Source organism: Archocentrus centrarchus, chromosome 22 (genome assembly GCF_007364275.1).
Source record: "Archocentrus centrarchus isolate MPI-CPG fArcCen1 chromosome 22, fArcCen1, whole genome shotgun sequence".
NCBI classification, from domain to species: Eukaryota; Metazoa; Chordata; class Actinopteri; order Cichliformes; family Cichlidae; genus Archocentrus; species Archocentrus centrarchus.
This window is the reverse complement of record NC_044367.1, coordinates 10,765,293-10,778,797: the sequence shown is the minus strand read 5'-3', so window position 1 is coordinate 10,778,797 and position 13,505 is coordinate 10,765,293. Positions and strand designations below refer to the sequence as shown.

The following is a 13,505-nucleotide window of genomic DNA, read 5'->3' as shown; positions in this document are numbered from 1 at the left end:
TAGTAGCTAACTGGTGGTTAAGCTCAAAAGCAAGTTGTTTCCTCTACAGTTTTAGAGTTGGAATGCAGGATAAACTGGAACATCGATGACGTAGTGGCTCATCCGGCTCATGATCCATCAAAATTCAATGTGTGAAGTACAGAAAGAAAGTTATAACTTTTAAGGAGGCTCACAACAGTTGTATCCAGGACAAATTAATCACGTTCACCACCAAATGAAAGCGTTTGAGTTCAGGAGTATTATAACTGCATCATCAGTAGTAACCTTGACCATAAAAACCATGAAAATATGATATCATAGCATTGACCATATTTCTGATGTTAGTTTATTGGTGATAGGATTGCCTCCACTATACTTCCCCATGATCAGGATCAATAAGATCCTGTAGTGTAATTAATGACATCATACTTTGCAAAGCCTGCAGGCTGAACTGGACTCTTTGGCGACCCAGTCTGGTTTGCACATTTGAAGTCCTTGCTCTGCATTAAATTCAGGTCCACCTGAAATGTAACTTGATATTTACTCTGTGCAAGTTTGAGGTTCAGGGTAAAAAAACAGCTGAGTGCACAGTCAGAACAGGACTTCCAGCAATCCCAAAATAGCAGATTTTTATGAGCCAATTCTTGTAAGCTTTCATTAACAAAGTGCAGTCAATACAGGTCAGGTTAGGTGTCTAAAAGAGGACCGTGAAGACACTTAAAAAAAAGACTGATCATACTTATCCTAAAAATACCTGAAGCAGACCAGAAAAATAATAGGGGGGAGAAAATAAATAGTAGAAAAGCACAATGAGAAGCTTACCTTGATCCTCTTCATGGCAGCAATGACAAAAAAAAAACAAAAAACAAGAATTAGAAAAAAGGTTTCCCACAGTGCTCGCTGCTGCCAGGCGGACACACGTAACACAACACCTCAGCCACTGAGGATATAAAATAAAAGAGTCAGCGCCATCGTGTAACCATGACAACCAAAGTCCATTTCTATGACAACCGCTGCCCAGAAGATGCTGCGTGGTTGGTTGCATCACCGTCAAAAAACAAATCTGGAAATGAATAAATCTGAAGCACTAACAGTCGGTGACGCAGTTTAGATGTTTTATAATAGTGGATGGGTCATAACGTATATAAAAAACCAGATCTTCACACAGACTGAAAGGGATAATATCTTAAGATGTATTATATTAATATTTCTTCTTGCTTGAGGTTTGAAGTTAAAATTTGATCCACTTTAATCATCCCACCACCCCCACCACCCCCACCCCGAGTCTCTAGCTATTAAAAACAGCTTTAGCACTACTTGTTTGTTTTTTTTTACTACTAGTTTTCTTCCACACATGAACTCCAGACAATCCCGAGAACATCAATATCATAAGAAGTTGGTGACAAGGTTGTGGGCTTTTGTTGGGCTTCTTTCTAATGCTCTTTTGTTCCCTGATATTTCTCTGTCCTGCCTCTGTTAGTGCCTTCTGTGTTCCCCTGTCTCTTTTAACATGTTTAGTGTTAGTGTTCAAGTCTTCTGGGAAGGCTTTCCACAAGGTTTAGGAGTATTTATGGGAGTTTTTGACCATTCTTCGAGAAGTGCATCTGTGAGGTCAGTCACTGATGTTGGACAAGAAGGCCTGATCAAAGTCTCCGCTCTAATTCATCTTAAAGGTGTTCTGTTGAGTTGAGGTCAGGACTCTGTGCAGGCCAGTCAAGTTCTTCCACACCAAACTTGCTCATCCATGTCTTTATGGACCTGCTTTGTGCACTGGTGCGCAGTCATGTTGGAACAGGAAGGGAACATCCCCAAATGGGAGCATGAAATTGTCTAAAATGTCTTGGTATGCTGAAGCATTAAGAGTTCCTTTCACTGGAACTAAGGGGCCAAGCCCAGCTCCCAAAAAGCAGCCCTTACAGCATAATCCTCCCTCCACCAAACTTTACACTTGACACAATGCAGTCAGACAAGTACTGTTCTCCTGGCAACCGCCAAAACCAGACTCGTTCATTGGATTGCCAGACGGAGAAGCGTGATTCATCACTCCAGAGAACACGTCTCCACTGCTCTAGAGTCCAGTGGTGGCATGCTTTACATCACTGCATCCAACACTTTGCATTGAGCTTGGTGATGTAAGGCTTAGATGCAGCTGCTTGGCCATGGAAACCCATTCAATGAAGCTCACTGTTCTTGATCTAATCTGAAGGCCACTTGAAGTTTGGAGGTCTGTAGCGACTGACTCTGCAGAAAGTTGGTGACCTCTGTGCCTCACTGACACCATTCTGTGATTTTTATGTGGCCTACCACTTCATGACTGAGTTGCTGTCATTCCCAATTGCTTCCACTTTGTTATTATACCACCAACAACTGACTGTGGAAATTTCACAACTGGACTTGTTACACAGGTAGCATCCTACCCTGGAATTCACTGATCTCCTGAGAGCGACCCATTCTTTCACAAATGTTTGTAGAAGCAGTCTGCATGACTAGGTGCTTGGTTTATACACCTGTGGCCATGGAAGTGATTGGAACACCTGAATTTAATGATTTGGGTCAGTGAGTGAATACTTTTGGCAATACAGGTTATGTTCTCACTAGTGGAATCACTGTTTGGTTTAGGCAAGGGTGCTGGCTAAGTAGAATGTGGAGGAGACAGGATGGCTATGGCTTGCTGTGAATTCACCTGCAGTTATCTGCACTATTTTCACATTGAAACATCACACTCACTCTGTACTGGGGAGCTGGTAGGTAAGGTTGTTTAATGTCTCTTCCTACTGACTGTGTCATTTGTGTTCTTATATTTATTCTGACTTGGAAAAGGTTATTCATGCATTTTATTTTCTTAAGGTTTCACTAAAGTGACCTTCTTTCTGATGTATAAGTATCACTCTCAGGCATCCAACTAGTTCAGAATCAGCAGCAGTCAGGCTTCTTTACACATATGACCCCTATCCTGTTTTCTTTCCATTTTAGATATTTACAGATAACATTTTCAGCATGTCTGGGTCTGGACCCAAGCTGCATTGCAGAAATGCTGAGATTCACAGGAGGGGCTGTTCCAAATTTGACGCGTAACTCTAAGGTGATCATGCTTTGCTATCACAGCTTCTTGGATATGGAATGGCCTGACTTAAGAGCTAAGGCTTGCAGAATCAGTGACTTCCTTCAAATCACTTCTTAAAGCATATTTTTTGTAGAACTGCTTTTTTTTTTTTAACTGTTGGTACTGATGAAAATTTCTCCTTTTCCTTTTTTAACCCTCCTAACTTTTTATTTGATCTTGTTTTGAACTTACTGACCGACTTTCTCTTTGAATGTAGTGTTCTGCTTTTGCTTGTTTGCCAAAAGCGCTATATATATAAAGTTATTATGCATCTCCATCGGGTCAAGTCTACACCAACTAAGGGCTATGATGCATGTGTGAAAGCGGCTTTTGGAAGAAGAAAATACTGGAAAGTAAACTGTTAAAACTGATATCAAGCAAATATTCACAGGTACATCATCAGGGACTTGACATGCAAAAAGTGACCTTCCGTGCAGTTGTTTGAATGATAAACTCCCTCTCGTTTATTTAACACCCTGTGCATAACTGTTACATATACCTTTTATGATACCCCGTCAAAGCTGCACTTCCTTTTTATTGCTGTTATACATTTTACCTATACACTTATGCCGATTGCTTTATTGCTGCAAAATCTCCATATAGAATCACAAGAACTTACCTGACCACCCCTTGTCTTCAAGTGGAATAAAATAATGGAGCAGGATAATGACAGATGGACAGCCATTAAAGGAAAGAAGAGCAGAAAAGGCAGAGTTATTTCAAAAGGGAAGGGACAGGACAGGAAAAGAAAAGATATGCTGTGTGAAGAAGTCAGGTTTGGCTTCAGTTTGACACAAAAACCTCATTAGTATTTTGTGCTACTACTCAGGAACATCCTTCTTAGCAAAGCTTCATCACAGCTTCAGTGAGAAATACCTTTCGTCCACAGAGGGCTCTTTTAGCTGCAAATGGGGTTTCACGCCAGTCATTGGTCGCATGTTGGTGGATAAGGCCTTGATGGTGTAGTTGAGCTCGTTCTCCCTCGTCACATCACTGTCATAACCTGGTGGGAAAGAGGAAAATATGCGTTTCTCATTCAGCAAGAGGATCAGGTCTGACAAATGAAAATCTTAGAAGAACCGAATCGCTTGCCTCCATCATCCTCGCTCTCGATATCCGACTCCTCGCTGTCACATTGTCTGAATTCGCGGTGGCCCTCGGGCTCATGAGCCCAAATCATGAGGCACGTGTCACTCCCACCGACAGTTACCAAGAGGCTGTCGTCGTGGGTCCATCGCACATTTGTAACATGTGTGCTGTGGGCCACATAGCGTTTGAACTTTGCATACTTCCCCTAGGAGAGAGGGATGTTTATGACATTAACATGAAATTAACATAAAATTTGCATAACTTAAACTTATCTTTTGAGTCATGTGATGTTCAAACAAGATACTACAGAGAATTATGCACTGTGTCAAACCTTTACAGGGTATCTGAAGAGCTTGATGTATCCTAGATCATCTCCTGTTGCTAGCACCTTTCTGTCATTGCTAAGGCAGGCAGCGGTCACCTCAGTGACCTCACTGATCACAGGCCAGATGCCTTCAACAGATGTTCCCAGGACACACGTCCATGTGCTCCAATCGATCTTCTCCACCTGAATAAAGCCAGGAAATAAGACAACAAATGTCAAACAGGAAGGACATTAAAACAAGATTTAAGAAATGCACTCTGGGGGTTTTATGTCGAGAAGCCTCACATGAAAAAAAATAAAATCTTATATTGAATTCTAAACTCTAAAGAACCCTGCAATCTGTTTTTATTAGAAGCTTAAACATTTTGAACCATCTGTAAGATGAGCTTTAGTTCACTGGCTGGAGTAAAAGTGCAATAATACACCAGCTGCCAAGGGAAAAAGATTTAAAAGATGAATATATCTTTTTTAAGAATATTAATGTGCTACTTGCAGAAGCTATTGCACACGTTTCTTAATATAAAAATAAAAATCCAGAGTCAAATATGACAAACTTTTAGTGTACAGCTTAAAGTGGACCTATTATGGTCATTTACAGCTTAATATTTTTATTCCTGGACTCTATTAGAGAAGCTTTGCATGCATTTTATCCTGAGTCTTGTTGCAGTGCCTCAGTTCACCCATGTCAAACGAGTGGTTTGTTACCCTCTGCAAATGAAATATTATGACCATGTTAGGGATATCTGCTCTGACTGACATCATAAAGAGCCAAGGGCAGAAAAAAAGTGTCTGAAACTGAGCATTTAGGGGCTACCATCACTAAGTGTTTTCTCATAGAGTATTGCATGATCACTGAAGTTCTCTCTCGAATATTTTAGGGTTTTAACTAACAGTATAAAGCGCCTCAAGACAATTGCTGTAGTGAACTTGCACTACATAAATAAAACTGAATGTCTGTTAAATATCAAGCTACAACTGTAAGATGGTTAGCTTGCCTTAAAGGAAAAACTGAAAAAGTGTAAAACAGTTAAACTGGCTTAATAGAATAGAATGCCTTTATTGTCATTATACAGGATGTACAATGAGATTGGAGCTACCAGCACTAGTTAAGCTAAGATATGCTAAGACATGCTAACTTCTACTAGCTTCAGCATATAGGTTAATGTGATCATAACATGAGGATTTAACATAAAGATGATATGCTATATTAAAATGATGATTTTAAGGCTTAACTGTAATGAATAAATATAAAATAGGACCAAGAACAGAGCCTTGAGGCACTCCATAGCACAAACCATCTAATCAATACAAAGAAACAACAACAAAAAAAAAAAAAATCATAAACCAGGCAAAAGCCCAAATGGTTGTAACCTTGCAATTATGATCCTATAATCAAATGCACTACAGACTAGCACAATGAATGTAATGGAATAACACAGACAAATGGATCAAATGAGAAGAGAGGACATCTGATGCTCCACTGAGACGTGACCTAGTGACATCTCTCATCTCTGACCCTTATTTTCTCAATGCTCCTGGTTTCTGTGTGCCTCACAAGGTGTGCGAATGTCACAATGTCTTAAAATGACCCTAAACACTATCCCACTTCCACTGCCAAAATTAGAATGATACTGGTGAAAACTGGGCCGTGTTAATGCTTCACTGCCCTTCCCCAAGCCTCCTGTGATCCCGAGGGGAGAATGTGTGCCAACAGCGCCATAACAATAGCTGCTCCTGTGCCTTTTTTTTTCACTGCTTACCTCTGTAGCTGGGATGGTCTGCCTCTTGCCCCGAGGAGCTTCAAAGAAAAACTGCTCTTTAGCACTCGTGTTGACTTGGAGTAGCTTTCCTGTTAATGAAAGAGCCCAGTGGGTGTAGTGGTTAACATTTTTTAACAGTTAGATTTTGAATCTATAATTGGTCCCTAAACAGTTATTTGCAGAGATTTATTGAGTATTTTATGAAGCTTGCTTACCTCTCTTGTCCCAGTCCAGATGGGTAATGTAGTTGAGGCATCCTTTGCACACTCCTACCCTTTTGCTGCTCATTACATTGTAAATATCCACAAAGCTGTCTCCTGATGCCACTGCAAGGTACTTCCCAGCTCCTGAGCCAACAAGGAAAGGAAGAAAAAATGTGCAAGTTAGTTTCAGTCCAGACTGAATGATCTCAAAAGCTGTCAATCGCCCTGCACACAAATCGTGCTAACTTTGGTGATCCCCTGACTTTTCATGTAGTATCATAAGCAGGTGAATAATGAAGTACAAAAACATCTGGCATATAAATAAACAAAAACATGTCCCCCTTAGTCCACCTCCCTCGACTTGTCTTCTAGTCTCACAGAAAAATTATTGCATTACCACAAAGTTTGGCGTTCTATAGACCCTACCGGAAGTTTTTTTTTCACCAATTTGGAGTCTCTAGCAGGTCTAAAGATTTGCAATAATAATAATATATTAACATGACTGAGGATTAATAACAATTATTACACAACTTATATGTATAATGGCTTGTACTCTAAGGAAGGTGCTCTTAGGAATTAATGGGTGTTGGGCAGAGAAACAGGATCCTTTGCATTGTAGATTAAGGTTAAGTGTCCAGGAGAAAGAGAGTTTAGTTTCTTGCTCTCACTTTGTCCACCCCCACTGTTTCTCATTCCTCTCTTGCTGTTTCTCTGTCTGGCCTTATTACAGAAAGCCATTAATTTGGGTCATGCCTGCAGCAATATCTCTCCGACTCACAGCAGGAGAGAAATATATACACCAGCTGAAATTCTGCACAGCATCCTACGTACTGTAAACTCAGATGCTTTGGAGGGCACATGGGTTTTAGAGGTCTATTTTCTTCTCAGAGTTTCGTACTGGTGAGGAAATGCGGAGGTGATCAGACAGACCTGGAGAGAATCTGATATCTGAGATGATGTCCTTGCGGTGGTGGAAGGACACCAGGTCCTCCAGGGTGTCTGCGTTCACAATGATGAAACTGCCGTCATTCAGGCCCACTGCTAAAGCTTTGCCGTCAGGGGAGAAGCAGCAGCAACGGCCGCCTGCGGTGGGCAAGGTGTCTGTTAAATGCCTGGGACCAGTCCACTTCCTGTTATCTGTTAGCATTTCAACAGTGACTCACCTTTCCTGAGTTTGCGTACAGCCAACATGCAGTGGCTCGGTGACAGGTCCCATATGCGCAGGGTTTTGTCATCGCTGACGGTGGCACAGAGAGGGAGATGGGGATGAGTAGCCAGGCCCCACACTTCACCCTCCATGTGACCCTGCCAATACACAAAAGTAGAAATATTTGATTTGATTTAAGTGATCACTCCACTTTTACAACAGGTGATGGAGGAAAACAGAAGTTGAAAAAGCTTTTTTTTAAAAAAAATGAAGAAATAAATTATTCACCATGAATATAAATAATATTTTGTTTATTTTTTGATTTGTTTGTTTATTCCCTATTGTGCACATCTTGTTGCTTTGTTGACTTAGTTTATTATTCCCTTGTTTTTTGGGTTTTTTTTTTGAAGTGTTTTCTTTATTTTGAAGGTTCTCATGTGTCTCTGTGTATTAACTTCCTCCTTCTGTGCTCCTTCTGAGCTCTTTAGTGTCTGCTTAGTGTTCATCTGCACCTTCTTATCTGTGTACCCCTTATGTTTATTTAATCTGTGTGCTGTCCTTTAGTCTTTGTCAGTTTGCAGTGTTATCTGCCTCTTGTTCCTGCTTATGCACTTGCTGTTTTGTTTGCTTTCCTTTTGGACTTTTGCTTTTCTTTCTGATTTGACCAAACATTAATTTTTTTAACTGAGCACTTTTTATTATTATATTATGTGAGCTAGTAAGTACAATTTCATTTAATATGGTCAGTTCTGTCTCTTTTGTGTGTTTGCTTTTGAGCTCTCTTGCTATAAAATTAAAGAAGGGGTGCTCATTGACACAGAACTATTTTAGTCATTTATGACCCCATTAAATATTATACACAAAAAAGCTTTTTATAATGTTTTTTCCTGTGTTCATTATGTCTTTACAGTTTCCTTTATATATGATAAATATTCTGAAATATTCAGTTGTAATTAATCACATCCCTCTGGAAATCAAGCATCTGCATTAGGACTTCTGCAGCAGTAAATCTTGTTGTTCTAGGCCTGTTGGCCATTAATCACTGCAAAGCATCACAATGCAATGATTAGAACTGAATAATTCCAATAAATCAAAACCTATAATGTTTAAAAATAAAAACACATAATTCCAGGGTAACGTTCCCACACAAATTTCCATTATCTTTACCATTGAAAAAAAGACGAAAGTTGATCGGTGAAGCAGAGAAATTGAAAGATTTTTTTTACAATTAAAAGTATGACAGAACACATAAATATATGGCATTGGTTATAAATGCTCCTACTCAGTCTCTTTAAGATTAAATCTACTAGATCACTTTCTCTTTCAGTAGCTTTAATGTCAGAAACAAGGTTTTGGACACGTGTACAGCAACATTTGCCTAGCCTTTAAAAAAATGTATTTATTCTCCTTTATGATACACTATATTGCAAAAAGTATTCACTCATCTGCCTTCACACGCGCATGAACTTGAGTGGCATCCCATTCTTAATCCAGAGGGTTTAATATGATTTGGGCCCACTCTTTGTAGCTTCAACTCTTCTGGGAAGGCTGGCAGTGTCCCATTCCTTCACAAATGCCTAGGTGCTTTTTTTTTTTTTTTTTTTTTTACACACCTGTGGCCATGGAAGTGATTGGAAGACATGAATTCAATGATTTGGATGGGTGAGTGAAAACCTTTGGCACTATTGTGTAGCAGCAGTCAGCAGCAAATGGGCAGACCATTTCCACACACACACATAATCCTTCAATTTCTTTCTTTACTGCCTATAGGTACCAGTATTCCTACAAAGAAGTTAAGTCACAGGGTTTGTACTCATCTAACACAGTTAACCTCATTAGCTTGTAGAATAAACCATCCCCTTTCGATCTCTTCTCATCAATTGATCACTTCTTGAGTGATCTTAAGGGCAATCAATAGCATTTGCTCTGTCTGCCTAAAATTAAGGCAGACAAGGAGAAATTGCAGGAGCACTTAACCAAATTAAAAATCTCCCACTGAGTGCCAGTAATTCATTAGCATTTACGACTATTTCCTCTGTGAATCTGCATCTGTTTGTACGTTTTAACCAATTAACCATACTATAATATGCATCTACTACGGGACACTATTTTACAAAGTGCAACATACTGTAAAGTTCTTTTTTCTAGATTTTTGCACCCATAAAGTCTTTCACAAAGTGGATGTACAAACCTTAAGGCCTCACATACTCTGATTAAACCTTCCATCACCTCATGAAAAGACCAGGAAGCCTCAGCTATCAATTAATTTAGGCACAACACTGAAAATGAACTTGCACAGGTAAGTAATCTATGGCACCAGCATTATGCCTCCATGTTATTAACTCCTTTAAGGATGCTTCTACACCAAGTAAAATGTATTCCAACAATCCTCACCATGTTTTTTTTTTTTTTTTTAAATCGGCGACAAAAGCACATATTCCACCTTTCAAATCTTTACTAACTTCAGAATTCACTACCACTACGGCTGTCGAGTTACAGACTTCCAGCTCATCATACTGCAGAGAAACTAGGATCTTCATGAATATGTGATGGTTTAGTCTGAAGCTGATGTACTGCATATGTTATCAGATATGTGATGTTTTTCTTCTTCTTACCTGGACAAGCAGAGTGATGGGGCCACTCTTGTCCACCTCCAAGATCTCGCCGTTCTTGGTCCCCACAAGGATGTGGCCATGGCCAAGAGATATGGCACGTATGGAGGGATTGTCCTCTAAGAGCAACCCTGCAGTGAATTAAAAAAATGAAGTTACAAAGACCTTAGCAGGAACCAGGATACAGGATTGCAATCTTCATTTCAGTTAAAAGCATTTAGCATTTTAAATGGATGTATTATATCATGGTAGATAAAAATGACCTAAGGACAACAGCAGACAGTTGAGAACAGGGTGATCTTTTTACCTTTGGAGCCTGGAGCTAGGACAGATCTCTTGATGGCATATGTTTTGAGGCACCTCTCGAAAGTATCATCCCACAGAGCTACTATACCATCCTTTCCACCAGTCACAAATCCCTACAAAATATTTCCACATGTAAAGCTATAGTGATCTCCTGCTGATTGAGCATGTCACTGTCAAGTGAAATCTTATGACAGATAATACCTGCTATAAAAAGAGGAATCTAAACAGGAAATCTAACTAGGAAATTGCCATCTAATGTCATATTTCAAAGGGGACCTACTGTGCTCATTTACAACTCCATATTTTTATTCTTGGACTCTGAGTAGCTCCTTATTTACCTTATGCAGGGCATCAGTGCAGCCCTTAATTCTGTCCTTGTATGAAACAAGATCTTTTAACTCCCATCCCCCTTCATTGAAGGCAACTTTCTTCTGATTGTGTGACCCTTCTAACAAAAGATATAACAGCACATGTTCACAGCCAGAGCTGTGTGCCTGAGATGAACATATTAATAATATCTGCTCTCACTGACATCATAACAAAGATAAGCAGTCTGAAGCCAGAGAATTTGGCTCATAATGATGAAGTTTAGGATGGACATCCACCAGAAAATAAGAAAAAGCACAACAGGTCCCCTTTAAAATAGAATAACAGCATTTAATGATCTGCAAGTTATAGAAAAAGTTCTGATAAGGGGAAGAACATTTCCTCCTGCATTTGTCCTATACCTTTTCTAGGGCGTGCATACTGAAAACAGGGCCGTCATGAGCTTTGACAGTCTTCATCAGGAACATGTCCCTCCAGATGCAAATGTCCCCTGTGCATGTGCCTGAAAACACCATCTCCTCTGACCAGCCATACACAGCACACATCATAGTCTCTGTCTTTCCCATGTTCCCCTTGCGCCCAATTAGACCACCACCTGAAAGAGACACAGACAGTCATGCCGAGATGTGTCACAGCTAAGCCAGAGCTCTGCTTATTAGAGCCTGTTCTGCTAGTCAACAGTGAAATACAGGTCTTACCAGCTTTATGCCAAAACTTCATATGTTTCACACCAGCTGTGATGAGCTTGTCAGGAAGGTAGGGATTTATTTTGACAACAAATATCTTGTCCTTGCTTCCCCTGAAAACAAGTTGGAAATTTTTAAATATGGGAAAACATTTAATTAGTACATTTTTTTACACTGCCGCACAATTAAAATAATTTTAAACTGAGTCTGTTCTTATTTCTTGATCTTGAGGTAAATAAAAGTTAATTTGCATATTGGGGCTGCACAGCGCTGCGGTGGTTAGCACTGTTGCCTCACAGCACCCTGGGCTCGATTCCGCCATCTGGGTGGTGCCTTTCTTTGTGGAGTTTGCATGTTCTTTGTATGTCTGCATGGGTTCTCTCTGGGTACTCTGGCTTTCTCCCACAGTCCAAAGACATGCAGTTAGTGGGGTTAGGTTAATTGGTGATTCTAAATTGCCCATAAGCAAGAACGTGAGTATGAATGGTTATCTGTCTCTCTGTGTTAGCCCTGCGACAGGCTGGCGATCTGTCCAAGGTCGACCCTGCTTCTCACCCTGTGGCAGCTGGGACAGGCTCCAGCCTCCCCCACGACCCTGAATTGGATGGGTGGAAGAAAATGGATGGATGGATGGTATCTACATATTTTTAAATTAATTTTGGACTTGGCATAAAATTTTAAAAAATATAGAGGTGTCGTCAATAAGCTTGTCTATAAAGTGTAGTTAAGAGGGCTCTGTAATAGGCTGGTGAGCTATCCATGGTGTACCCCACTTTATGACAGAAGGTCATGGAGGCTTTAGGGCCATGTAGGAGGCTCTAGCCCCCCATGACCCTAAGTGGTAAAAAAGGGTGGATGGTTTGAGTACTGAATCCATAAAAAAAAAGTTCAGAAAAAGATTTAATTATAAGGAAACATCAACTACTATTAAAATATGAGTTAAAAAGTGGAAATATAAGTGTACTGATCTAAGTATTATAGTTCTGTATTTTATTAAATAAAACTAAAAAAGAAAATCAAGCTTAAAAAAAAGATTTTAGTTAACAGAAATAAATAAAAACGACTTTGACCCTTTTTCGTTTTTCGCGCGAGCGAATACAATAGGCTCCTCGCCGATCCCTTCGGGAGGCTCGGGCCTAACTATACTTAAAAGAAAGAAATTGTGTACTTACAAATCTTCCTAAAACAAAAAAAAAAAAAAAAAATGCACATTAATTTTAGTCCTTACTAACTTGGTCAAATTTAGTCAACACATCTACACCAAGGAAGCCGTGATGAATGTTTATTGACTGCGATGCCTACCTATATTGTTGCATCTTATTATTGTACTGCTCTGAAATTCTTAAATCTTCTTATACTGAAATAAAGAAAAACTAAAGCTGACACTGAAACTAATAAAAGCACCCACTTCAGGCTCTGCATCTCATACCCACTCCTCCTCTGCCAGCTGAGGCTGAGGCAGCGACGCCGTACAAGTAAGGCTCTGTCAGGCCCCATTTCTCTTTGCCCACCTCACTGCATTTCCCACCAGTGTCTACAAACGAGATTAACGCTGCTCTAGCCGTCCCCGCGCTCCAGTGAGAGCCTGGCAAACAACACGCAGGAGAGCAACTCACAATGCACCGCTCCAAAGTAGCCACAGGGTATTTCACTGGAGTAAATACTAAATACGAACAACAAGTAGGACAAGCAACAAAGCAAAAGCAGAGATATTTTGGGATATGGATGTTTTCCTGTTAGTTATTTCTGGTTCCTTCTGGTTTGTAGGTTATATCATTTCAGAACTCAAAATCTTACGATATCTTTTGAAGAAATCGACACCTTTAATGCTTTAAAGAAAGTCAAAACTCAGGTCTGGTAATCTAATCTAAAGTGTGCAAGCCTGGCGAGTGTACATTTGTGTTCCGTTTACATCACCATATAAAGGGATCATATGCATCACTGTAATGATGGGAACCAGATTATCAC

General features: G+C 39.9%; 1 protein-coding gene across 2 annotated transcripts in view; it reads right to left on the bottom strand.

Annotated features, from left to right (window-relative positions):
• Positions 1 to 13,505, bottom strand: part of eml5 (EMAP like 5) — a 48,498-nt gene that overhangs the window by 8,833 nt on the left and 26,160 nt on the right. For both annotated transcript variants that reach the window (XM_030718895.1, XM_030718896.1), the window contains 13 exons: positions 11,550 to 11,650; positions 11,253 to 11,446; positions 10,526 to 10,637; positions 10,222 to 10,349; positions 7,623 to 7,764; positions 7,390 to 7,542; positions 6,472 to 6,603; positions 6,257 to 6,345; positions 4,503 to 4,679; positions 4,175 to 4,376; positions 3,959 to 4,085; positions 3,702 to 3,716; positions 802 to 810 (listed from right to left, as the gene is read on the bottom strand). In XM_030718895.1, coding sequence (XP_030574755.1) covers positions 802 to 810; positions 3,702 to 3,716; positions 3,959 to 4,085; positions 4,175 to 4,376; positions 4,503 to 4,679; positions 6,257 to 6,345; positions 6,472 to 6,603; positions 7,390 to 7,542; positions 7,623 to 7,764; positions 10,222 to 10,349; positions 10,526 to 10,637; positions 11,253 to 11,446; positions 11,550 to 11,650 — 1,581 coding nt within the window. The remainder of the gene's footprint in view (positions 1 to 801; positions 811 to 3,701; positions 3,717 to 3,958; positions 4,086 to 4,174; positions 4,377 to 4,502; positions 4,680 to 6,256; positions 6,346 to 6,471; positions 6,604 to 7,389; positions 7,543 to 7,622; positions 7,765 to 10,221; positions 10,350 to 10,525; positions 10,638 to 11,252; positions 11,447 to 11,549; positions 11,651 to 13,505) is intronic.